At 42.8% G+C, this 27,991-nt stretch overlaps 1 protein-coding gene across 1 annotated transcript; it reads right to left on the bottom strand.

Annotated features, from left to right (window-relative positions):
- Window positions 1-1,805: 1,805 nt before the first annotated feature.
- Window positions 1,806-27,991, bottom strand: LOC117428813 (fibroblast growth factor 10). Its single transcript, XM_034911694.2, has 3 exons — window positions 26,984-27,991; window positions 4,182-4,285; window positions 1,806-2,103 (listed from the first exon to the last, which is right to left on the bottom strand). Exons 1-3 carry the CDS (start codon window positions 27,330-27,332, stop codon window positions 1,909-1,911), a joined length of 648 nt encoding a protein of 215 aa, XP_034767585.1. The 5' UTR covers window positions 27,333-27,991; the 3' UTR covers window positions 1,806-1,908.

The raw sequence follows: 27,991 nt of genomic DNA on the forward strand, positions 1-27,991 counted from the left end.
CAGCCTGTCTATTAGGCTGGGGTTCTCAACAGAGATTTATTTAACCCAAGCACTTAATGTACTAAGGGTTCAACAGGAGTTCAGGATACTTTAAATAGCTATTGAGATGCGTTTTAAATCAATTGTAAAACTGGTATTTAGAACTACATGCACAGCATCTGAACTGGAGTAGAACGATGTTAGATGTATCTTTAGAGTAACAAAAAATACATGTACTGTATATAACAAAAAAAACAATGATATGCTACTAAATACATTAACGTATTGCTGTAAAAGCTCACTCTCTAAAGATACCACCCCCTGTTAGTTTGTAAGCTGAGATCGCTCATACATGTGCATGGTGTTTCTTTTGTGTGCTTCATGTTGTTAAATAGATCAGGAGTTTTCGTCCTCTCTTCATTAGAGCCCCGCTTGCATATTTTGGTGGCAGTGGTACGTTTTGAAAATAAATAAATTAGACTTGCTGTTGAGTCGGCTGGTTTAAGTGCAGAGACAGCAAGACACGGATGCTAGACGTTTGGTTCATGCCCATCGCTTACACTAGGTATTGGGATCTTTGAGAGATTGCACCATCGCGGTCTGTACTGTACATTGGGTGGGAAGTTTATGGGGGCTTTGCTCAAGCAGTATTGTGTTGAGGTGGGTGAAAGTCAATTTCTAACATTACATTCAGTTAATGACAGGCAATAAAATAGCTGAGGGGTGTGACTGCATGTCTCCATAAACTCATGGTGCTAGTCACTGAACAGATAAGATCTCTTATGTACTGTTAGCAATCTAGTAGGATTCACAATGTATTTAGGCTTTATATTATCCAGAATGCTTAAAGACATGTAGTGAAGCATGTAACGCCCTCAGATCTATACCCCTCCCAATCACTGCAAGAAGGTGCAACAAAATAACACCATGGTACCAGAAAATGTTCCCTACTTAACTAAACAAGAACCATACCCCTCTCCTACTGTATATAAACTAGGTACTAAGTACACAGGTCAGATTCTCAAACCTACTCTGAAAAGACACATTAAAGACAACTAAACAATGTTTTTATTTGTTTCCCACTTCAGTCAGTGCACATACACAAAAGCCCATCCTTAATATTACTGGTTAATAAAACAAACAAACAAAAAAGTCTGGCTGCGTCCAAAGGTTACAGTGATCCACTGGTACCTAGTCCTTCAGTGCATCGTCCACACTGACCCCTGATCTGAGTCAGGGGTTCAAAGGGAGGTTTGCAATGCCAGGTCAGGCATTAATATCAGCCGGCCTGTCTGTCCTGGCTTTGTGTTCCTTTAGTTTCTGTGCAGGATGAGCAGTTCATTGTCCTTGGTCCACGTTCCCATTGTGTTGGTTGGAAGCTGCCTTGGTACTGTAGGAAGATCAATGCATTTGATCCCCTTCCACAGTTTATCAGGTGCATTTGTGTTTCCACCCCACTGTCTTTAATGGGATTCCCCCATGATCCTCTGGGTGCTCATTGTACGTCTCTCGTTATATCCGACACGAGCAACAATCTGTTTATCCTTAACTTTCCCCTGACTGTACCTATAGTGCCGCTCATACACTGGCAAATAAAACACTGTCTGCTATCATATAAAAAAAGAAGGTTGCTATTCTTTATATAGATACGCCTCATCATATTCTTAATGTGTAATAATAATAACAATAATAATAACAATAATAATAATATATGTACACATTATTAGCAGCTGTTCTTTTGGTCCATAAGCTTACCCAAGGAAAAAATTATAATAACTTAAAATATTAACCCTCCCCACCCCTCCCATCCCTCTCTCCATGTCCCAGAAACAAAATAAAATGTACACGCAGGGAAGTAAAATTGTAAAATTATAATAATAATAATAATAATAATAATAATAATAATAATAATAATAATAATAATGGTTGCTAGGAGACCAGCATGGGCAGGAAGTGTGCAGAGAGGTGTTTCCTTCTTGTCTTGTGTCCTCGCCGTGGGGTCCCCCTGCCGTTCAACGAGACAAACATCTGCCGTCCCTTTTGCTTCCAGCGCAACGACGCGTACGTGTTGTAGCCGTTTTCCTCGATTCGCTCCTTGAACTTGCAGTTGTGATTGTACTCTTCCTGAAAACAGAAAAACAGAGAACCGGGGGTCAGTCTTCTCAGTGGGTGCGTTAAGTAACCGAGAAGCTCAGATCATCGATGGAATCTGCTCTGTAGCTCTGAGCTGCTCAGGAGGAGTGGAACATAGCGTGTCGCTGTGTGGGTTCTTTCACGTAGCTGCTTTGGGGGACTCATTACCTAACGCACTCACTGTAAAGGCACAGCCACATGTGCAAATGCAAACTATCCAATTATACATCAGAAAACTATTTGTAAACACCCATCCTAAATCATAACGGTGTAAAAATTGAGCTAAGTACATTTTTAGTTTCTGAATCTCTTGATATCTTAATGTTTTAATTTGTAAATGACATCCGTCCTATTGTAAGTGACTCTGCAGCAGCAGTTGTGATGCATAGTTCATCCCCCACATCTCTGTAAGTCGCTTTAGATAAAATCGTCTGCAAAATGACTAAATAATAATAAGTTCCAAACTGTCTTCATGCGTAGAACCACTTATAACTAACCCTGAACTAGCGTGTTCCCAAGATGTCTGTTGTCATGGTAAAAAAATATAAATAATAATAATAATAAAAAAAAGGGTTAGGATTACTTCCCAACAAGCAAACACACACACAAACAAACACAACAGACAAACCAAATCTCTCTTTAGAAATCCTGTCTGTTGTCATGTCACAGTACAAAACAGGGCAGGTCCATTGACTAAGAGGAGCAATCAAGGGACCTGCATGCTTGGCTGGGAATTTCTCCGCACATGAAAGTGTGTTTAGAAGACATCAAGGCGTTTTTCAAGGGGGTAAGGTAACACGTTATTGTTTGATAACCTTTTTTTTTTTTTATCTTATCAGGCAGACTGGCGGTTGTCTTGTTTATGCTGTCGAATGCAGAGGCAGCTGTCCGTGACCAATTCTTATCGCAGCTTGGGGGAGATTGCTGAGCAGAGATTTCAGCTCAAACACCCAGGTGTTGAACCACACACTCGCCTCTCTGCACTGTGCACGCAATACTTACATGAGGATTCTCCCTCTCTGTTTTGTGTGTCATCTGATTAGGACGGGACTTGGCACGGCACTTTATGAAACATTATGAAGAGGCACGCCTTGATTGCAACACACACATGCAGATCGCACAGTGCTGAGTCTGTGCCTGGGTCTGTAGGGTCCAAGGACCCCGCAGTGAAATTTAAAACCCCTCAGAAAATGAATGAGACCCCCACAAAGAAATCGGAGCACGTGAACGACCAATTAATCAGTTACTCACACATCTTAGTTCCATGCGATATGAATTTCTTGTAATAGTCTAGGCATTCTTTTTCTTTTAAGGAGAGTGTTAATTTCTTAGTATTTAGTGTTTACTTTGTTCTATTTTAATAGGTTTGAACGATGCATTCACCACAGGATCATAAAGGTGTTAGGGCATTCTTATAAAAATGTTGCTAAGCTTAGGGTCTAGAGTTTTTAATGGGAGATTTCACATGAACTGATTTATTTGCGATTCAGTCCTTTAGCCTCCAACCAAATGAGGGCCTATTGGCCAAATAGACTATTGGCTAATGAGTAATTATGGCACTAGAAATTGAGGTGGTTTAATGCTAAAGTGAACAGTCTTTCTGTCCTTCAACTTCCTTAAAAAATGTTTGCAATCCCTTTTCACAGAGATGTACATTTAAAGCACGGTGCTTGTGCAAGTAGCTCTTTAAAATGTCCCCTGTGTGAATCAGTGATGTCATGGTTGTTTGCTCATAATCTGTAGCAATGGGCTGATTGTGTAGTCATTGCTATTGTTTTAATTACCCAGCCTCCGTTGAGTCTGACATCTTTTGACTGCAGGACTGAATTACAGGTAAGAAAAACTCTCGTAAAATTCTCAAGGTCAGCTTCACTCTATTTAGCAGGTACCCATGCTTTCCCATGCTTTTCCCTTCCACTTTTGTCAAGGTTTTGCGCAGATTTACCATACTGTCCGGTCCTATACCATGCTTTCACTCTGCTGTAATACATTAAGGCAGTATACAAAGGCACTAAAGGGATGCATTTACAGTCCCGGTGTTTGAACAGAAACTGCGGAGCTCCGCTTACCGATCCAAAGAGCTTTCCTTTCTTGCTCATGGCTAAGTACAGCCCGGTGTTGACAGATTTGATGGCCACCACTCCCACGCTCACGGATCGGATTTCCATTACACCTGCAAGGGAAAGAAAGGGAACACTTTAGCACGATGAATTATTTCACCGACGACGTTGATATCATTAGATATCGTTAATAGATAAGAGGTTTCCAGGGCTGATGCAATGCGGTGTCCCGTATCAAACAGGCTCCATGACTGATAACATCACCCACTATAGCTATCACGCCTCGGGATGTTGTTGTTGCTAATAACGACCTGGACCTCATAAACAACTTCCAGAAACATACAGTGATGTGCCACTGTGTTCAAGTTCACGATGTATTTACCTATTGGGGTCCCACTTACCCCTCCCAACCACCTGTTTAATGCCTTTAAGTCCGGAAAACTTCAGTCAAATGAAATCTGTGATAACGCTGCAATGCTAAAGATCTAGGATCTGTTACAACAATCAATGATGTGTCTAATAAAAGGAATGAACGGCTGTACATAAAAAGGCTGTCATTTTATCAAGGCTGCTGGTGACACTATAAACCCGCAAGACCAAAGCCACCAGAACATCTGCATAACCCAAACTAAAGTTTAAAATTAAAAGCAAAGAACAAAAAGATCATGAACAGAAGAAAAAAGTGGGGACCAGTGATCATACTGCTAGGGTGAAGAGGTAAGAAAATTGATTTTAAAACCTTGGTTTTAATCACAATGAGACAGCAGACAGAATCGCAAACAGAAGCAGCTGGCAAGAAACTGCAGGGCATGTTCGTTTGTTTACTGTTCGGCACAAAACATCGCCTGATAGCCACTTAAAACCATTCCAACCCACTCTTCCTATCTGTGTTCTATGATCATGCAGGTTACTTGTCTCCTTAAAATCCATGAAGAGGATGATTAGAAATGGTCTTATCAGATCCCGTGCTCAAGAAGCTCGGTCGCACTGTTGTGACAATATAACCTTATTGAGGCGATTGGGGAATTGAATAGGTGATAATTCACTCCTTCAATCACACAGCTGTTTGGAAACAGACTCTCACAAGAAATGGCCCTGATGTAACTTTTATCGTCTCTCTCTGTCCCTAGTTACAGGCAACGCAAACAGACTTTCAAACAGATTCTTCAGCAGATTTTTTTTCTCTGCAGCACTTTTATTAAAGCAACATGTCAAGGTGTCTGATGAATGCGTGTTTCACTTGGAGTCGAGCGGTAAACACGCAACATGTATGGGTGCTGATTGCAATGTGGACACCAGTCCAATAGGAAATGACTTGAGTCTGAACACACAAATATTCAGCCTAAAGCTAACTGGTCTCAGGCAGGAACACATGTGTTTGAGAATTGGTTATGCTTAATTTTCTTGATTAACTGTTAACAACATGCTTCCTAACGTCAAGTAAATAATATATAGAAATCTATAAACTCATTTTGAAAAGTCTTTCCGCCCCTGTATCTAAAATCTTACAGTGCAAAAACATACTATAACAAAATGTTTATGCAGAATTTGATAACATTTCCTGAGATATATCCTTCATAAGGCAATAAAAAAGTGTCTGCACCATCCCAATCTCTATGTGTATCTCTAAATAAATGTATAAGTATACATACAAGCAAGCACCCCACCCTCAGCGATATCTCCCATCACCAGGCATATTATTATTATTATTATGATTATTATGATTATTATTTATTTCTTAGCAGATGCCCTTACCCAGGGCGACAGTTGTATACAAAAAATACACATCAAGAATTACAGTACAATTAAGAGCAAGATACAAAATACAGTGACTTCAGTCCTGATAAGAGCAAATACAAAACACAGTACGATTTGACATCAGGGCAGTTCAAGAGCAGATAACAGTGTTGATAGATACATCAGGGTTAGATACGAGTGCAAGCGAAATACAAAATACTACAGATTGGGTTCAGTGCTGGATTAAATACAGTAAAATAGGGAGCAGATAAGTGCAAGTTAAAGTGCATTAAAGGCTGTATAGACCAGAAGGGAAGAGCTGAGTTTTACAGGTGTTGTCTGAAGAGGTGAGTCTTGAGGAGGCGCCGGAAGGTGGTCAGGGACTGGGCAGTCCTGACATCTGTAGGGAGGTCATTCCACCACTGCGGAGCGAGGGTGGAGAAGGAGCGGGCACTGGAGGCAGGGGAGCATAGAAGAGGTAGAGCCAGGCTTTTAGTGCAGGAGGAGCGGAGAGGTTGAGTGGGGGTGTAGGGAGAGATGAAGGTCTGGAGGTAGCTGGGTGCAGTCTGGTCAAGGCATCAGTAGGCAAGTACAAGAGTCTTGAACTGGATGCAAGCGGTGATCGGGAGCCAGTGGAGTGAGCGGAGCAGTGGAGTTGCGTGGGAGAAGCGAGGCAGAGAGAACACCAGGCAAGCAGCGGACTTCTGGATGAGCTGGCATGGATGGGTAGCAGACGCAGGGAGGCCGGCCAGGAGGGAGTTGCAGTAGTCTAGGCGGGAGAGTACTAGGGCCTGGACGAGGAGTTGTGTTGAGTAGTTGGTGAGGAAGGGTCGGATTCTTCGTATGTTGCTCAGGAAGAATCGGCAGGTGCGTACCAGAGTGGAGATGTGCTGGGAGTAGGAGAGGCAGGGGTCCAGGGTTACTCCGAGGTTCTTGGCTGAGGAGGAGGGAGAGAACATGGTGGATTCCAGAAGAATGGAGATAGAGAGATCAGAGGAGGGGGAAGATGAGGAGGGGAAGAAAAGGAGGTCAGATTTCGAGAGGTTGAGTTTGAGGTGATGCAAGTGCATCCAGGAGGAGATAGCAGACAGACAGGTAGCGATACGGGAGGGGATGGTGGGGTCAGATGGGGGAAGGAGAGGAAGATTGAGCATCATCAGCATAGAAATGGTATGAGAAACCATAGGATGTGATGAGGGGGCCCAGGGAGCGGGTGTAGAGAGAGATCAGGAGAGGACCCAAGACTGATCCTTGAGGGACTCCTGTTGAGAGAGGGTGAGGTGTGAAGGTTGAGTCACGCCAGGTTACCTGGTAGGTGCAGTTGGAGAGGTAGGAGGAGAATCAGGCCAGAGCAGTGCCAGTGATTCCCAGGTCAGCAAGAGAGGATAGTAGAATAGAGTGATCAACAGTGTCAAAGGCAGCAGAGAGATCGAGGAGAATTAGGACAGAAGCGAGCGAGGCAGCACAGGCAGAGTTTAGCGAGTTAGTGACAGACAGGAGAGCAGTTTCAGTGGAGTGAGCAGAGCGGAAACCAGATTGGAGAGGGTCGAGCAGAGTGTGGTTAGACAGGAAAGCAGAGAGATGGCGGTGTACTGCCTGCTCGAGGGTTTTAGAGAGGAAGGGTAAGAGGGAGACAGGACGGTAGTTCTGGAGGGAGGTGGGGTCGAGGGCAGGTTTTTTGAGGAGGGGGGTGATAAAGGCATATGCATCCCCACGGAGATCATTAGCGTTGAATTCAATCACAACGCTTCCAATATGAACCCAATGGAAAGATGTGTGCGGGGTTCACATGACACTTTTTTTCTAACTGGAACAACTTGTTGCCTCTCATCAGCCACTGTGAATCTAGGTTGGAGCTGAACCAGCCATCCAGATGGTGAAAGAATTTACAATCTGCCTTTTGCCAATCCACAGAGCCACGCAACCCACTTACAGCTCCTTACTGAACAATACCAGACTTAAAGGGACCTCCGTGGCAAAGAAAGACAAAAATCAAGAAGAAAGAAAATAAAATCAGAGATGACAAGATACAGGCGGGCGTAACTGACATCTCCTAGCGAGCCTTCATCTTTAAACTGTTCAGCCAGTATCAGATCCTGACATAATTACATCTTCAAATTAAAAACAGAGAGCAGGGACGTGAGGGTGCGTTGTGTGAGCTCAGGGGCCCGGAGCAGCTCAGCAATGTGGGACGGTTGTTTGTTTTCGTCTGAGAAGAAGATTGTGTACCAAAACAGTTTCAGTGGGAGGCAGGGTGTGTGTTAAAAGTTAAACGTGGAGGTGAGGCTTTGTGGAGAAGGGGGGGGGGGGGGGGGGGGGGTCTCGTTGATCTGAAGCCGCCACTCAGACCATCTGCCGTGGCTTCTTCACACCACTGTCAGCAGCTCCTCCGAGGTCTTTTTGAAGACAGTCTTGACCCATGAATAGGACAAGGGCCCGGGACTGTGAATGCGATCGCTCATGCATGCAAAGTGATGTCATCTTCCTACGATGGTTTTTTTTTTTTTTTTTTTACACGCACAGATAAAAGAGATACATTTTTGCTACATCTTCAGCTGCTCCTGTGGTACATGCTGTTAGACAGCTGTGTTGGCAAGGCGTAAGATGTGAGACAGCAGTCTTTTTTTAAACATCAAAGATGCAGTGGCCTATACTGTTTTTTTGTTTTATATTAGAACGTTGTTCACTTATACACCTGCGGGCTCTATTTTAATGATCTAAACAGGAAGAGATCTAAATACCACCGCTCTTCAATCCCTCCAGGGATATTAACATTACTACTGTTTATTATCCATATTACATCCCCTTTATATAAAGACCACCTAAATGCAACCTGTGAACGATTTTTTCCAGGTTCATTTTAAATGATCATATCCTGGTCAGCCAAGATGAATGAATAAATACATTTGTAGAAATTAAAAAAAGACCTGGAATTGGATAATCGTGAGGATGGATAGACCTTCTCTCACCTATAAACTGGGGCACCTCCTGGACAGGAGTAGAGCCCAAGCTAAAACTACCAGAACCAGACCTCTGGATTAACAAACCATCTCTCTCTCTCTCTCTCTCTCTCTCTCTCTCTCTCTCTCTCTCTCTCTCTCTCTCTCTCTCTCTCTCTCTCTCCTCAGCACTGTGAATGGTGCCACCTTTAACAAGCCTTAAATGTTCATTGATGAAAACTTGGGCCCGACCTGTTAGGCTTTGACAGGGCATGACCTAAGCTGCCCTGAGTCCTGATGGCTTTTAGCTGAAAGCAATGTCTATAGACGTTTAGTCAAGTGTGCACTTTTTTCTTTCTATGGAAAAGAACAACTCCTCCCCATTTCTTTCTTTCTTTCTTTCTTTCTTTCTTTCTTTCTTTCTCTAGTTTTTATTTTTTTGGAAGTGGGCCCATCGTTAGATCATTCAGCCTTTCCTGAATTAAAAAAAAAACAAAAACAAAAAAAAAACAAAAGGAAAAAGGACTGACAGGGTCCCGTTGTCAGCTTTTGTTTGGACGGGGGGGTTAGAGTCACTGTGTGGTCCCCCCACCCTCCAGAGAATTCAGCCCAGTCTGAGAGCTCATTCTTGGGTAACACACTGTGAAGTACTCACCTGGGAGTGGGCTGAACAATCTATTCAGCAGCAGCACACAAAAAAAATGAAACGAAAAAAAGAGAGAGAAGAGAGAAGCAAGAGTAGGCCTTATTAAAGAAAAAAAGGAACTGGTGATTTTCTTTCCCCCCTCGTTTCCTGGGCCTTCCCTCCCCATTCTACACTTCCATGTTAGCCACCAGCAGGAAGCCTGGGAACCTGGAGGATCCTACTGGGGTCCGCCCCTTGATTGACAAACCTTTTCAATGAATTTCACAGTTTGCCTGGTTTCCAAAAACGGAGAGAGACGTGTTTCTTTTTTTTCTTTCTTTTTTCTTCAAAAGACCTCTTTTCATGTTGATTCTGCACCACTGTGCCTAATGGCTCTTACTAGCACCTTTGATCTGGGCTCCCTTTAGAACGAGCCACTCTGGCGAGCGTGTGAGTCTCAGTGAAGCCCCTTAGTTCAGCCAGCGCCTGTCTTGTCTTAGCCCTGCTGAGATGATCTCTGTCGCCTTGAAAAAGAGGGACAATAGACCCCACTTGGCCTCTTCCAAATGCTTTTTTATGAGCGCCTGGTGCTTTTTAGCCCCTGTCTAGACCCACTGAGCCCCACTGTGAAAGAAAGGAAAACTAAAGAGAAGCTTAACTTTGTCCCAGTGGCTTCCACCTTGTTGGTCTGGGGAATTTAATGGGTCAGGAGAGGCAGTCTTTTTAAAAGAGCTCTCTAACCTGGTGCCATTGTAACTCTCCCTAGGCGTGGGGAGGCTATTCTTGTTAATCTTTGGAGGCGTGGGGTGGCTATTCTTGTTAATCTTTGGCCATATTAATACGACACAGACTTACTTGCTCCATAACCAGTGTGTTAGCAGAGCCGGCACTGACTGACCTTTCTTACAGAGAGCCCACCTGGGGCACCAGCACCTGCCCCGAACCATTGACTCCTTTGTGTGAGACGCTAAGCTAGTTGGTAGCAGAGACATTAAAAACACCCTCCACTTTACTGGGTCCAGTTTCTAAATCTGGGAGGAAGAAGGCGATAATGGCAGGGGTCAGGGGGTATTTGACTGGCACCTGACCCCAGGTCAAAATTCATGGGATTCTAACAGAATTCCTTCTAGTTTACTTTCATGTCTGTATTCAAATTGGATTGCAAAATTGGATGGCACAAAAAAAGCTTTTTTTTTTTTGGTTTTTTTTTTGTATCAAATGCATTAAGAAAAAATGTGTAATGCAGAAAGATTCCTCAGCTTGAAAAATGCAAAAGCAGCTGCATGAAGTCAAGAAGACAAATATAGCCTACGATCATGCATGCCGCAAGCGAGTGCCTTAACTGCTGTGCAAAAGAGCCAGACTCTTCTGCAGGTGTGGTAATGGAGCTTAAATCTACATTTCACAGACAGGGGCCAGAATCTGTAACACAACACTGACTATAACACTACTTGGTGTAATGTCAGCCTGGTATAACTTTATTATTTACTTCTTCCTACTGCAAGAAGTGCTGATGAATAATCAATAGCCCTGTCCCTTTGACACAGTCGCTTCATCCTGCCACTGCCAGCACATACAGGGTGGTTAACAGATCGTCTCTCCGGTTTGGCACATCTGATTAGCCCCGATTGGATTGCGAGGGACTTGTTCTGAGCTGGGAGCTCTCTGGCTGTGAAAGGAGTTCATCACGCACAGTGAGCCGTGGAGGAATCCCTGTGGTGTAACTTAGAGACTTGGGGGAGATAATGCTATCTGCAGCATCTCCAGAGTCGGTCCCCCTGGGAGAGAGCAGGGAACCAGGGATGAACAGTGCTGGGAATAGTTTTGAATATGTCTGGTGGGGGAGAGGGGGGGGGGGGGGAGAGGTTGAGCAGACAAAAAAGTTCTTTCCTGTCTTCCCTTCCTTAAGGGATTTGACATTGACATTTCAGAATACTTCATTTCTTACCTGTTTAATATTCTGTTATGAGTGTTTCATTTAGATCGTTGTTTACCAGGCTTAATAACTAATGTATTTTTTCAACTACTGGGACTTCTAAAAAGACTCCTTAAAAGATGGGGGAAAACCCACCAGTGTGACTCTCAAATAAGTTACTTTTGTGAAACATTTTAATGATGTAGATGATTTAATGATGTAGATGATTTCCCTTCACTGTACCCATAGCAACACGGAATTATAAACTCTTTGAGACTCGAATGCCTTCATCAGTGTTTCTCACATACAGCTTCTATTTACCCAGCTTCCATTCCCAGACTGGGCTTGGTCTAAATCAAGTTTTTTTTTTTTTTTTTTTTTTTAGAAAAAGGAGATATTAGGATATTACTTCACCTTGAACGATCCAAATATTTTAATTGGTTGTCATTTTGGATCAGACTTATCCCTTGGGTGCTATGAGGTTAAATGTTGAGAGCGTGAGTGATCAAAAAAAACTTGCATAACCTCCCTTTTCTCTACATCTGCACTAGTCTCACACCTGCTCAAAACATTGCTGCAAGAATGTTAAACCAAAAAAAACAACAACATTGCGGTAATATCTCAAGACTTGCAGAGATGTAACTACAGCAGAAGGAACAGAAGCACAGACTTCCACTGTGGCTTTTCCCTGCCAGTCTTCCTTTGGCACCTGAGAGGAACGAGCTGTGAGAGCAGAGCGGCAGGTTGGATGCAGCCCGAGTTGCTGCTCTCTCTCCCTGTGTTGCTGTGTAAGTAACTTGTTGCATGAGCCATGAGTCTCACAGAGGGTGGGTGGTTTCAATAAATCATCTCTGCATTTGAGACTTAATAGGGATGATGCAAACTCCCAGGCTCAGAGACACAAGTGTTTGGTTTTGAACCCTGCAGCTGTGCTTGTGAGGAGTTACCCTGGAATCGGCGGTGTGGCAGACAGAAGCTTGTAAAAGAGATTATAAAGTTTTACAGTGTAACTGTCAATTCCTGTAACCAGGTGACTTGAGCCAAACCGTTAGCGTTGCACCTCCACACTTTTAGCAATGATGTCTGTGCCATTTCAACCTTCTTTGGTCACTTTATTTTAGAGGTCCTTTTTAAAACGTATGCACACCCACCTTACCAACTCTCTCACAAACGTTGCTCACATGCAGTTAATATTGTTGTCTGTCACTGTCGCCTCTGTGAAGTTTTATTGGTGCTCTGTTTACGTATAGTTGGCAGGTATGTTACCAGGAGGGTAGGCCTGGGCTTGTCTTGCAAACAAAAGGATTAATTCAAGCATGCACTATGTTTGGAAGCTGGTATTGCCAAAGTTGGGATGTTTGCAGTTTTAGCTGGGCTTTTTTTAAAACGTTTTTAAATTTAATTTGACCTCAACTAGAGTTAAAAAGCACAAGCGCCTACATGAAATCTCCACTAACCAGTTTCTGATTTAAATCAGCAGAACAGCAGTTCCCACTAAGGCGAACCACGTTTTTCACCATTACTTTTAAAAGAAATAGTGCATGCTTGCAAAAACCTGGTCCGCTATAATGGTCGTTTGGGTATGTTGGTTAACACACACGCACAGGGCTGCAGGCGATCGCTTGCTGTTTTTATTGCTGCCAGGGTTTACTCAAATTGAATTTAATAGAATATAGGGTTTCACGTATTCAGCCATAAAAAAGAGCAATCATGGCTCAAAAACAGTTACGCAGTTTTACCATAAAACTCAATGATGACGGAAATATATATCATTATCGCATCTATCAATAAAAAACAATTACCAGCAAGCGACGCAATTTGACAATAAACCCTTACATAACAAAGTGGCTACAGAACTGATAAGCAGTGTTAGCAGCATGGAGCGGTTATTAATCATGCCATTTAGTAAGGTGCCATATCTCTCAGCAATATAAATGGCTATAATTGACTGTATTTTATTACGCTGCCTGGGGGACAGAACTATTATGAAAGCACTAACTCTTCCAGGTGACACTCTGCTGCGGGTTTTCAGGTTTTTATTTTATATTGCATTTGCGTATTATCATCTTTCCTCTGATCCTTGTAAATGAAAATGCTGCTCAAAGTGTGCACAGGGCTCAGTGCAATCACATGGCCTGTTGTCCCGTTTCACAGAGACAGGCCAGCTCACTGAGGCACTTTAATGAGCTGCTCTGTCAGTCACAGAGAGGCTGAGCCAGGCTGCCTCCCACAGCGAGGTATTCAGGGGGCAAGGTGGCTGGCTATGGGGCGGCAATTTTCACCCGGGAACGCTTTCTCAAAGCCTTGTCTCTAAAGCAACAGTAACACTTAGTAAAGGCACTCCATGTCAAATACCGCTGTACATCGACATACATACAGATATATGTAGAAACTTACAAGCATACAGTACATAAATAGGCAAACATACATACGGGCAGCAGTGTGGAGTAGTGGTTAGGGCTCTGGACTCTTGACCAGAGGGTCGTGGGTTCAATCCCAGGTGGGGACACTGCTGTTGTACCCTTGAGCAAGGTACTTTACCTAGATTGCTCCAGTAAAAACCCAACTGTATAAATGGATAATTGTATGTAAAAAGCAAACTCACGTCATGTTCATAAGCCGCTGTTGCTGCATGTGCCATGTTCCATTACAGCAGAGGTTAACTGCATGGTGTATTTAAGCTCTATTAGGTCATGTGCAGTTTCTGCTAAAACAAGGCAGAGTCCAGCTGCTGCACTGAACACAGCAGGATACTTTGTTCCCATTCAATTCAAGAACAGACGCTCACTGCAGTTCAGGATTCATATTTACTCGTCTAAGGTGATGTTAGAGGCTGATCAGCAGGAGATGGGAGGTGCTAAGGATCGCTAGAACATGCATGACTTGAAACATTTCTCTGAAAATAATGTTTATGCTGGAATAGAAAAAAATAGTGTGAATGTTTTACTTACAAAATAAAAAAAAAAACATGCCAGCGTCTTTTTAAATTACACATGTGGTCGTGCATTTGGAATGTAATTATAAAGTTATCATATATGTCATTACAGCATATGGTAATTGCAGCATAGGTACAGAGACTTAATGTAAAGTGTTACCAAATGGACTGCGGTAAGATGTTGGTGAAAGCATGGTACAGTGTAGAAAACCCATACAGCTTGCTGTTTTCCACGAACCCCTGATTACAGCATGGCAATCATATTGAACCCCTATATCTGCGTTGAATCTGCGAGCCTGATGATCAAGTTCTTAATTGGGAACCCCTATTTGGCTGACCTCCTTTTGTGCGTTTCAGAGGAGCGGCGAGCCCCAGCGATCGCCAGTGCATGAGGCTATACTGTTACCCAAGCAGACAGACACTTCGGTACAGTTCCACTGTGAGCTGCTTTTATGTTCTGCTCCTATTGAATGAACGCTTAGGGGAATTAACAGGACCCTTCCGAGAGCCATTAGAGCAAATTAGAGGGATCCAGTTTCCTAGATAGCGTGACTGGGCGGTGTGCGGAGAGGCAGAGTGTGAGAAAAGGGTCAGGCAGGGACTCGGGAGACTAGGAAAGGAAAGGGTCACGGCCAGCTCCAGAAACAAAGGACCTGCATATGGGAACCATTGCCAGAGCCTGGACTCATGTGAAACAGGACTGAAGAAACCATTGCCATAGGCTGGGCTCATGTGAAACAGGACTGAAGAAACCATTGCCATAGCCTGGGCTCATGTGAAACAGGACTGAAGAAACCATTGCCATAGCCTGGGCTCATGTGAAACAGGACTGAAGAAACCATTGCCATAGCCTGGGCTCATGTGAAACAGGACTGAAGAAACCATTGCCATAGCCTGGACTCATGTGAAACAGGACTGAAGAAACCATTGCCATAGCCTGGACTCATGTGAAACAGGACTGAAGAAACCATTGCCATAGCCTGGGCTCATGTGAAACAGGACTGAAGAAACCATTGCCATAGCCTGGACTCATGTGAAACAGGACTGAAGAAACCATTGCCATAGCCTGGACTCATGTGAAACAGGACTGAAGAAAGTGATTCTTTTTAAGTGATTCTTTTCTTTCCTACACTAAAAGCAAAAGTGTAGTAAAGCACAGTGAAAGCATGGTAAAACATAGGGAAGCATTGTGAAGGCCAGAGAGGTATGGCAAAGCCTATTAAAAAGCATGGCGTTGTAGATCCAAATAAACACGTTGTACTCTTATTATTATTATTATTATTATTATTATTATTATTATTATTATTATTATTATTATTATTATTATAATATTGGGTGATGTTAACAAAAGGGGCAATATGTATGTAAATACACCTTACAGACTGAAGTCTAGACACAAACCAACACAAAACCACTCATTTACAAAACACTCGGAAGTCTAGACAAAACTGAAACAACAAAGCTAGCGTTGGTATTTTCACAAAATGTTTATATAATTTAAATTTCGAGTGGGAAAATGGGGAAACAACCAAAATGTCTTTTGTCCCTTCAAGGCCAACATACTGTAAGCAGTGCTTTTATTTAAAAAAAATACAATGAAAGTGTCTACAAGTAACCATCGCTCAGCCAGTACAGAGGTTTAGGTCCCAGCTGCTCCCTGTAAAGATCTCAGAGAGGCAGTGGTGTGATTGCACAGCTCCCTGGAGATCCTCTCTACCTCTCTCTCTCTCTTTCCCTTTTCTCTTGCTGGGCTTCTGTATCAAAGTCCAGGAGCAGTCAAGCCCCCTACAGGGAGGAAGTGTTTCATTAGACAATCACAGCATGGCTGATAAAGGGGAAGTCCATTACACCAGCACCGCCACTAATTAGAGGTCAGCCTCACCATTCACACACGCCTGAGAGAGAGAGAGAGAGAGAGCAGACAGGGATGAGGAGTGGGACGATGGAAGGGAGAGTGAAGAGAGGAAAGAGAGAGAAGGAGATGCGGAGGGAGAGAGGGGGCCGAGGGTGGGGAAAAGGGGGAAGAGACCTGGGACAGAGGAGTAAAGAGGGAGAGATACAGGAGGAGGGGGAGGCAAGCGATTGAGAAGAGAGGGGGAGGGAGGGAAGTGGAGAGAAAGAGGAATGGGAAGGAGGGAGGAAGGAGCAGTACAGCAGACTCCAGTTTATCTGTGTTTCAATAATCTGTGTTTTGATAATCCATGCGGTTAAATACTGTACATTAGCAAAATGTATTAGTGCAGAAATCATCTGATCTATGCAGAAGCAGGTAATTGCATGCGTTATTAGTGCGGAAATCAGCCTATCTGTGCAGAATTTAATTAAATTAAATTGAGTACAGTATAGTGCAAGCCAACAGACAGTACTGTATTGTAGTTACTGAAACCAGTGACAAGCGAGCAGAAATCAGCCTCTCTTAGCCTGGCAGTCTGAACAGGAAGAGCAGTTATAACAATTAAAGACAGAGCAAGATCAGTGACTTTTTTAAACCAGCTCTCTCTGCCTCTGATTATGTACAGTAGATATATTTTGACCACTGTTGGGACATTATATTTTATTTGTATTATTGCATTTTTTTGAGTTTTCAATTAATAGCGCAGGGGTTTCCCAAACAGTAAACTGAATTTGGGCTAATCCATGATTTTCACTAATTCGGGCTCAAATCGGTCCCAATCAGCACGGATAACGGGGGTCTGCTGTAATACAAAAAGTGCAAATTCAGTCTTCAATGAAGGGGAGAAGAGCGAGAATGAGAATAAGAGAGATAAGGGGGAGGGAGGTGAGATAAGACCAGTGTACAGGAATACCAAAAATACAGATACAGGAAGTCTGTGTAGGTTTACCCCAAATTCAAACCTTTCACACTTCTGGAATTCCACACTGAGACTCAGGGAGCCAGACCTACTGTTTCAAACGAATAGCCAATCTGTACTTTGTGACTGCAGGGTTACTGTTTACAAGCTGGGAGTTGAGAGTTCATCGATTTCACAAGGCTTTATTTGCATCTCAGGAGAGGTCATAAACTAACGCTGTTGTTGTGTTCACAGCATAAGCACTGGTTGTTTTTTTGTTTTTATTCTGGGGACTTTTTTTTTTTTTTGCCCTTCCTAATTATAATTTTGTTTGTTTGTTTTGTTTTCCAAATAGATGCAAATGTTGTTATCGTTTCCAAAGTATAGAAATTTAAAATGCATTTATTCAACTGCTACTGCTTCTGAGACCAGACCAGTGGCTGCACGCTGGCTCAAACTGCTCTGCGGTGGGGGTCTTGTAAAAATATCCGAATGCAAAACCTCAATTCTTTCAAACTGTTACACAATTGGAGTCGTATTAAGTCTTAATCTTCATCTCACAGTACAAACTGGACTGCAATGGGGAGTCTTAATAATCTAACAGAATGTAAAATCTGGAATTGGTTCTGGAAATGATAAAGCTACAGTTTGAGTCTCAGCCCCATTAAGGTGCAGCACAGTGGTCAACAAGGCCTAAAGGGTTAACGGGGCGAGTGGTCGGACGTCTGTCTAAAGCTGCGTGTGGCCTTCAGGAGCTGTGCAACCCGAGACCAGGGGGGGGAGGTTGGGTCCCTTTAATCAGGGAGAAGAAATTGCCTTCAAATCATGCATCACATCCATAACGAGCTGTACCAAAGACTTCACACATAGTTACGAGCAGAACCGCCTGGCGCTCTCTGACTCACAGCTCCTGCAGTTTCCTGTGCTAAAGACAGGTGGGTGGAGCACAGTATCAAAAGACAGGGATTCATTTCTGAGTGCCACTAAATTGAGCGTAAATCACATCTGCTGTTGGTTTGATGTCCGGACTTAGGCTTTCAGAGTAAAAACAGAACCAGACTTCTTTTTAATTCAGTGCTTTTTAGTGTGCACCGTGAATTACCCCTCATATTAACCATATTAATCATATTGATTGGGCAGTTTTCCCCATGTCCCGCCCCCCTGCATTTATCACCGTTTACCATGCTTGCCTTGTTTTTTATTGTACTGTACCATGCTTACCTATGCTTTACCATGTTTTCACTATGATTTATTACACTGCTATGAACTACATTCTGGGATGAATTTACCGAAGTTTTACTCCGGTTTACTTTTTTTTCTTTAAGACACTGTTGTTTATGTTTCAGAGAGATTTGCATAATTGAACACAAACAAGTGACTTTTTGACTAGAATTATTTAGCTGTGTCTCTTGAGGATTTAATGTCAGTCTAGGAATTGCTGCGCTACCTTGAATGAATAACAGTTTTGAGAGTTCAATTCAACCGTTCATAGAAAACCGGCACAAAATGCAAATGTAGTGAATTTATCTTAAACAGTTTCTATTTGCAACAGTGTGCTGAGTGCATGTAGTGAATATTAGTAAACGGTAGCTACAGTGTTACTATGTGTCGTCAATGCACCTGTATTTTAACAGGACATCTTTTCATAGCAGACATTTTCAGGACATGAGAAAGCTTACAGGGGCCTGACCTTGGCAGTGGGCTTGGAGCAGTAGTATGAAAATCTCTATGGAAATGTGTAGCAACAAAACCATCAGTCTTGTCTGACCTGCCCCAGACCCCTCAACTCTCTGATTTCCATTATTGAAATGAGGTCACAGACAGGCAGCACTGCACTAAAATCACTGGGGTCTTCAAAGGGGTTGTAGCTAACGAAACACATCCATTCATTTTTGACGGCATGCACACCTGCTCCCTGTATAGTTCTCACATGTGTAGTTTTGAAATTAAACAAAATACATATTATGAGTTCATTTTATTATGCAATTATAAATACTCTTATAAATGCCTTCGTTACATGTTCTAATAAATGGAACTGTTAATGTTAAACATCCACTAATGTTTATAACACTTGTTATAGCACATTTATAGATGGTTATTCGTTTTTTATAACACTTGTTATAGCACAATTTATAGATTGGTTAGTCATTGTTTATAAGAGATCTTACACAGAAGCGTTTTTGGAAGCTCTTCGTCAGTTTTGTTCGTCTTATATTTTGGAAGTATTTGAAAGCAGTAAACTGTAAAAAAAAAAAAGCGGAGCCCGATTTTCTCTTCGATGGACCCCTTATAAAAATCTCCTGGTACACTGTATAAAGCTCTGTAAAGCTAAATTACGGTCACAGCCAGGAAACTGCCAAATTGCCTTGCAGATTTTCCGTTGCAAGCTTTTCTTAGGGATCCTTTCGTACCTATACTGAGGTTTTCCTTCTTTTTCCAGTGCAACGCTGCTCCTCCAGTGTAAACAGCATGTGTTCATTGTTTGTCCCTCCTCAGAGCAATGTTTTCCGACGCTGTTTCTGCTATCCTCTCAAGGCCATCCATCTGCTTTATTTAAACAATTGGACCTCTGCTGAGGTCTGGTCCTGATTAAAGACAATTGAAAGAAAATGCAACATCTTTTTTGGTTTACTTCAGTATGAAAGGAAACACAGCCTGACTCACACAATAAGCGCACTGGCTTTGCTCACACACAGAGACATGGTCTCGAATTTACAAACCTAGGAAATAAACAACCCAGCATATTCATTCTGGGGCACTTAAACATTCTTAAGTTGTTTATTCTCTAGTTTTGAAATGTAAAAAGGGTGTTAAAAACAAATGGTGCAGCTGACAAAATAGGGGAAAAAGGTTTTATTAAATCCCCGACTCTTTCTCTTCTCCTGTCGCGATGGTGTGATGTCATTGGTGTGCCTGTCGCCACTGGCTCACGGCTGTTGAACTCAAGTATGACATCCATCGCACAGAAAGCGCAGGGCAGAAAACAGCAGGTGGAACCAAGCCAGCAGACCGGCACTGCGGCCATGGACCTGGTGCCTGATGTCATGAATAGTATTGTATTATTATCATTATTGTTATGAGTACTATTGTGCATACTGATGCCTGATTCCTCTTCGTTAGCCACAATATAAATATTAGAGCTATCAAAGCTCTTCCAAATTGTCATCTGCACGATTTTTCCAGAAAGGAACAGTGCACTCAGTGAAGTTACCAAACAAGAACGAAAAGACCCTTAATTATGGGTCTGCAAGGAAATGGTTTATAATTTTAAATTTGAATTGGTGGTGTTTTCTTCCGGTTAAAAAATGACTTAACTGAAATGGAAAGTTATCTTGAAGTTAACCCACCCAGGGGCCCTATATAATGCGCCTGTGCAATCTGCCGTCTTGCCCATTACGAATGAAAAGATTTCTGTTAACGTTTCTTGAAAATTTTCGCCAAATACATGCCCTTCTTGATCGTAACCCACTTGCGATCTCTTCCACGTTGGCATTACTGTTTGGGTTTGAGCTACACAAGTTTGCTTACTGCGTTGCACCCCAGGTTTTTAAGCCATCATTGATCACTGTGAATCTTCAAAGCTAAGTCTATTTAAAACAAGACAGCTTGAGGATGTTAATGCACAGGTGAATTTATTGAACACCCTCTTTGGCAGGGAGTGAGCTGGCAGGCGTTCAGCAAAGTGCCGGCAGGACGTGGAGCAGGTGGATAGAGAAGGATACCGGCTCACACCTCGCGAGCGGCAGCCAGCCAGCCTGCGTCTCTCCCCAGTCTGATCACCATCTTTATGATGGCTTAGCGTTATCTCCCTAGCAGAGGAAAAGTTCACTGTGTGTGTGTGAAGCCCATGGCTGATTTACGAACACTTGACAATTCGAAGACAAATCATTTAAAGTACAGGGCTGTATAACTGGGCTGTCAGACACACTTTTTGGAACGCAGTAACTTATTGCTTTGATATATTGAAAGTTTGTGTGGGACTTAACTACAAACACCTGTCAAACTCACTTTTGTAACATGTGTTGCAATATATATATATATATATATATATATATATATATATATATATATATATATATATATATATATATATAATATTAAATAGCAACAGATTTTGAACTATTCTACAGAGTATGCTAACATATATTCTGAAATAAATATTTATCTTCCGTGTGGAAACTCACGGATGACAAAACAAAAAAAGAAACACAGCTGTCCCTGGTTCTTGAGACTGTTATGGCCAAACTCTGGCTGTACTTGCTAATTGCTACGCTGTTGCCACTCATAATGTCAGAAGCCTGTGCGCTCACTGGAGTGTTATTCCAATGACTCCACTGTTGCTGAAACACGTGTCCCTGGGTACCAGTCTTGAATTTTCCCCCTGGGAACAGAGTGCTCTTATTATTTAACCACTAATGTTGAAGTAAAGTCCTGATTCGGAAAGATCAAAGACAGGATTATGAGTGATTTTTCAAGGACTGAGGTGCCAGCAGTGTAACCCGATCGGCTCCCAAAACGAGAACAGGCACATTAACACCTCAGAGTCACGGGGCGTCCCGAGACAGCGCTCACAAAACAATGCCAAACCCCGGGCAGGCTGGGCAGTAAAACAGCACTCCTGAGTGACAGCACTGCAAACATATTCCTGGATTTCTTCAGATTATTACTGAAGTGTTACTGAACTAGTAAACGCTGTATTCTACTCTGTACTGTGTTAATAACAGCGTATATGGGATGTGCTTATAGAACCAGCGTAGAGAGAATGGGGGGAATCTACACTCGCTAAGGCTAAGCAACCCTTACACAAGTTTGCCGTGGTATTTTTGCTCTTTTACCAGGCTTGTTCCATGGTAATACCATGTATTAACCATAATTTACCCTGCTTTGCCATGTTTATTAATATGCTTTACCATACCTCGCTGTTCTTTACATTGCTTTGCTATGCTTTAGCATGCTTTCACTGTGCTTTATTACGCTGTGCTATGCTTTTACTAAAACTTTTATAAGGGAAGCACCTGGCAGTACAAGAGTTTACACTTCTGTGCACTTAAACAGACCATGTTGGCTTTCCAGTTTGTTTACTCTGTGCTCCTCCTACAACCTGAACCAAACGGTGTCTTAGTTATAATCATAACATGTCATAAGGAATTAGCTTACATCTGACATATTTTCACCTTGTAGGTGACAACTTTCTGAAGTACATAATGCAATATTTTTTAAAAACTTGTATTTGATTCCTAAAGTAGACTTTGCATTAAAAGGATATATCAATTACATAATATCCTCTTTTGTTCTATTGTAGTTTCTGTTCAGATTGCTAATTCTTCCAGCACAGGGAGTGAAAGGGTGGATTTGTTGTATATTATTCAAATTATTTAAATGTTCTAAAGGCTGTGTGGTCCAGTGGTTAAAGAAAAGGGCTTGTAACCAGGAGGTCCCCGGTTCAAATCCCACCTCAGCCACTGACTCACTATGTGACCCTGAGCAAGTCACTTAACCTCCTTGTGCTCCGTCTTTCGGGTGAGACGCAATTGTAAGTGACTCTGCAGCTGATGCATAGTTCACACACCCTAGTCTCTGTAAGTTGCCTTGGATAAAGGCGTCTGCTAAATAAACAAATAATATGAATTCATTTTTACTTCTTCTTCTTTTTCTTCTGAAACCTACAAGGGTGGAAGATTATTTTATTTTCCCACTGGTCTCATCCAAACAAAATAAACACATGAAATCATTGCAATGCTCATCTGTCTAAAACAAGAGACACAACCAGCTGCTTGCAAACACTGTATTTAAAAAACCTGGCATGCTGCAAGGTGGCAGTATATTAAAACACCCAACTTCCTCCATTCATGACTTTATTTCCTTAGGTTGAGCGCGGTGTCATTGCCTGGACCAGAGACAACCCTTTGATTTTATTAATCCCCACACCCACATTTCAACAGCCTGTCCTTTAAACTGAGATGTAAACAGCTCGTAAATATGCCAAGGTGCCAAATGTATTTCATAAGGGCAGACCAAAAACAACAACCTTACCCTGCATGCAATCAGACTCTCGTAACATGCTCACTAATCTGCTATGGTAAAAGCATAGCAAGTTGTAGTAAAGCATAGTGACAGCATGGAAACAGAGGATAAATATGCATGCAACATTGAATACCCGGATAATAACTGTCAATTACTATTTCTTAGCAGATGCCCTTATCCAGGGCGACTTACAATTGTTACAAGATGTCACATTATTTCTACATACAATTACATTATTTTTTTACACATTATTTTTACATACAATTACCCATTTATACAGTTGGGTTTTTATTGGAGCAATCTAGGTAAAGTACCTTGCTCAAGGGTACAGCAGCAGTGTCCCCCACCTGGGACTGAACCCACGACCCTCCGGTCAAGAGTCCAGAGCGCTACTCACTACTCCACACTGCTGCCCTATAAATTGAGGTGTGTTGACAAAAGCCTTTAAATACAACTCAAAAGATGCCTGTGCAAACTGTTCCTGCATAGTTATATGCATTTTTTTTTTGCATCTGGTTAATGACATGGATGGTTTCCTTGTTTTATGGAGCTATCGAATCGAATGTGCCATAAAAGACCTGAATTTTGTAATTAAACCTCTCCTTCGTAAATGCACCTTTTGGAAAACGGTATGTCAAAAAACAATGGTTTGGAGATTAAGTGAGGCTTGCACCTTGCCTTGTGGTTTATCTAGGCTTCTATGAAACGTATTTGTTTTTTTTTTTGGCGCTGAAAGGGTTAAGGACGCCCGGTGGAGGCCCCAGTGAGAGTGAGGTTTTAAAGGCTGCGGCTGTGAAGAGAGGAGCTGTAACCCCATCCTCCCAGCCTACCCATTAAACGCTACAAGCCCACTGAGTTGCAGGCGCGCAGGCTCAATAATTCCAGACACGAGTCTGCTGAGATTGATACAGTTTTTTCCAGCGTCAATTAGCAAGCCGTTGACTAATTTCTACTGTTTTTGCACCTGAGAGGCTGGGACTGTGGGCTGGAAAAAATGACCCAGGCTGTGAATGGGTGAAACCGTGCTGCTTGGGGTGGCAGTGAGCAAGCAGGCAGGCAGGCAGGCAGGGAGAAAGAAAGAAAGGAACTACCAGACCTGTGTGTCTGAGTGTGTGCCTGTCAGTCTTTAAGTGCCTGGTCTGTGTCTGCGTGTGTCTGTGTGCTTGTATGCGTGTCAGAGTGTGTTTGTCTGTGTGTGTGTCAGCGTGCATGAGTCTGTGTCTGAGTGTGTCTGTCAGTTCCTCTGTGTGTTTGTGTCATTGAGTAAGTGTGTGTGTGAGTCTGTGTGTCTCTGTTAGTCTAGGTCTGTGTATAGACCCGTATCTTGTTACGCTATTGTAATGCTGTACCGCATGTCTGTGTGATTGTCATCAGGATTGGTTTCATTGTAACCACAGTCGGTACAGTAGCCTGGTAAACAATATGCACTGCAACAGAAAGAAGTCTATCTGAATGGAATTCAAGTGCAGACTGAAAACATACCGCACTTGTTTGGCCTGGCCTATTGTCAATGTTACTCTTAGGATTCCTGGCTCAGAATAAACCATAGTGTCTGGACCGGACTGTCTGAAGTTTTTCAACCTGCTTTGCTTTGTTCAGGCCATGAAAGATGCTTGTGAAGTCATTGTAAAATTCGTTGCTTGTCATTCTGTAGGGTTTATAGTGTCGTTGCCCTGGGTACAGGATAGCGATGGAAAGACAGCATAAAACACGGCAGTACCACAGCAACCCAACACATTATGAGTCATATTTACAATAGCGGAAATGGAGAGACCATTTGGAGTTTGATTTTATAGAGACAAAAATTTTTCCATCAGGTTTGCTCAGATGCTATTCTGGAAATCTAAAGTTTAAAGGCGTCGGAACCAGTGTGGTGTAATATAGTGACACAATACATACAGGGGAGACAAGAAGGTGCAAGGACCCCACATTAAATACGGTCAAATATGTGAACCCCGCAAACACACAAATCTCTGTATTATTTATAATAGATTTGAAGATGGGCTACAGCTTATTAAATTCACTATGCTATACAATAGCTAGCTTTCAAGACCTCTTCTTCAGGTGGAAGCACACATTTAAAGAAACAGATGCTGTGGTTTGCACTTTATTTATCTGAGTTTCCCTGTGAGTAACATATCAAAGCATGTATGAAAACAATGTGTTATACAGTGTTCAGAAATTGGAAAGGAGAGGCGTTTGAGACCACACAGTACGAACATCACGGCAGCGCCACTCTTTTTACAATGGGCTATGCGCTGCAGTATTTATGTAATGAGGTTCCTGGTGAGCTCATGGTGCTGAATGGACAGCTCCTTGTCCCACCTGAGTGTGGGCGCTTGTATAAAATGCTGTCCGCTGTAAAAGTGAGGGCACCAATCACTGTTAAGCACTGTGCCGTCAAGCCATTGCTGTTACATCTGATTATTTTCACGCTATAGTTTTATGAGAGTGACTTTATTACTTAATGCATCAATATACATATAGATGATTTCTTGGTATATCTCTGGACTGGGGGCTAACATTATGTATATATGGCAGTCTTGGTGTAGAGAGAGAAGGGAGCACGAGAGAGACAGGCATTTCCTTCTCCTTTCCCCTGGCTGACAGACTCCAGTGTCACAGCTCAGCTATGCTCCACAGTTGTTTATTTGGATTGGTCCCTGCGCTGCCCTTTAACTGAGGCTACATCTAAACATCATTAGAGCTCCTTTGATCACATTGTCAGTTCCACTGACTTGTACTGAATCCAGACAGGCAGGGATCAGCTAGTCTCCCATGTCCCGGAATTCACTAGCCTGCCTCGGGGGAAACCTGCCAACGCAATCCCAAACCCAACATCCCTGCTGGAACTGGGTCTAGCGCCACTGCAGAGCGAATCACTTCACTGCGCAACAAGGAATTTCATAAGATTAAGAGACAGGGTAAGACTGCTGAGAGGATGAACCTGCATCGATAATGAATCCTGTTCAAAACCTTTTGTAGTCATTATGAGTTCAAACAGGGATACATACGGATGGTATCCATAGCTTTTTAATTCTGGTGGCAACACTTACCGGAAAGGCTTTGCAATTACTAATTTAATTAACGGTTAAAGCAATGCAAGTACTTCCAAAGTTTCTGAGAGGCAGTGATCATAATTTTATGCCTGTCGTTCTTTTTTCTCGCAATACCAGAAAACTTTGGATACCATTCCAATGCACTGATGATAGCTTTCATTTGTAAAAGCAAGCTTAAAAATAAGCAAAGCACGAGTTATCATTTCATGAACCCATGAGCAGTCTTTTAAATTCCCTTTAGAAAGTGTAGAAATCTTCAGAGCACCCTGCCCTCTCTCACTGGGTAATAGCAGCACACGTTTAGCACTTTCTAATAAGTGTAATACATTAACTAGCACATGGTTATTCTTACTAAAGTCATGAAAAAGTCACACATTGCACTTGAAAACTGCATTAAACCTTTTCCCCAACTCAACAGTTCCTCCTGCACTGCAGAAGGCACTAATTAAATACAGGCAGTCCTGGATATGCAGCATCTATAACTATAAAGCACCAGCACTAAAGAAATTGTGAAAGAAACTTAGTCAAATGACAAAAATGGTAAGGCGGTAAAGCAGTTTTTATCAAAGGTATTGAGTAAGACTTTCAGTAGCTTGTTAATAAATTCACTAAGTCTCTTTAAGTGTTTCTGAAAGTCTTTCTCTCTTTCACTGTAGACCTCGAGAAAGGAAACACTTTCTCCTTGTGTTTGCTAAGTACATACAGCATGTTATTTAACATTTCCACAGCTCCCCCCCCTGCCTCCCAGCACGAGAACCTTGCTGCACCGAGACTCGAGTACTCACTGTTGATGCAGTTTTTCCTGCGCGTGCCGTCCACCTTGCCCGTCTTGTCCATGCGCAGGAAGAACTTGGTGGCGGAGTAGAGCCGACGCCACCTCACGTCTCCCTCCAAGTGGTTGTAGCTGCGGGCGTGCCGGTCCAGGCTCCAGGAGCAGTTGGCCCCCTCCTGCACCCTCGTGGGCTCAGGGCTGGGAACAGTCCCACCAGGGCACCCCCCCAGGGCAGAGCTGGTGGCCAGGAGGAGGGCGCAGCACGCCAGGCACAGGGAAGAGGCACGGGGGCTGGCAGGGGAAGTAGAGGCGGAAGCAGCAGCAGGAAGAGGTCCGGCGGTGGGTGGCATCCATTTCCACATGGTCAAACTGCAGAGACAGCGCCCACACGCGAGCAGGGCATACTGGGACTGAAACTGGGACAGCTGGGAATGAGGGGAACGGACTGGAGACGGTTTCCCACTATACTTACAAATGAGAACTGAGCACCCATCACCCTAGAAAGCCATTGGAAAGAAGCTCCAAAAAATAAAAATTGTTCCCTTGCAAATTGCTTCCTTCCTTACTCTCTATCCCCAAATGTGTGTTTGTAAGTAATAAATACTGTATATTATATAGGAGGCGTTTGGAAAGATTCAAATAAAAAAAAGCTCTGGAAATTCAAATTTTGTCTTGAAAATCAATTGAAGTGTATTGTAATTCCATTTTAATTTTTTTTTTTTATTGATCCTTTTTTATTTATCCTCCTCCTTTGTCTTCCTCTTCTTCTGCTCCTTCTTTACACCACACTTTCAGATCAAATCCTTTCCTGCCCTCTTCGCACCTTGCAAACCTGTCTGCCTCTCTTTTCCTGGAGTTGTTCTTACGCTGCAACAGTGAGAGAAAGAGAGAGAGAGAGAGAGGGAGAGGGAGAGTCCGCAGCGAGATGGAGCTGTCTGCTTGCCTGCCTGCCTGGACGGTGTGTGAGTCAGTGTGAGTGAGAGCGTGTGTTTGCTTGAGGGTAGGTCCTTGCCTGGGTGAC

The sequence above is a fragment of the Acipenser ruthenus genome, chromosome 49 (genome assembly GCF_902713425.1).
Source record: "Acipenser ruthenus chromosome 49, fAciRut3.2 maternal haplotype, whole genome shotgun sequence".
Classification (NCBI taxonomy): Eukaryota; Metazoa; Chordata; class Actinopteri; order Acipenseriformes; family Acipenseridae; genus Acipenser; species Acipenser ruthenus.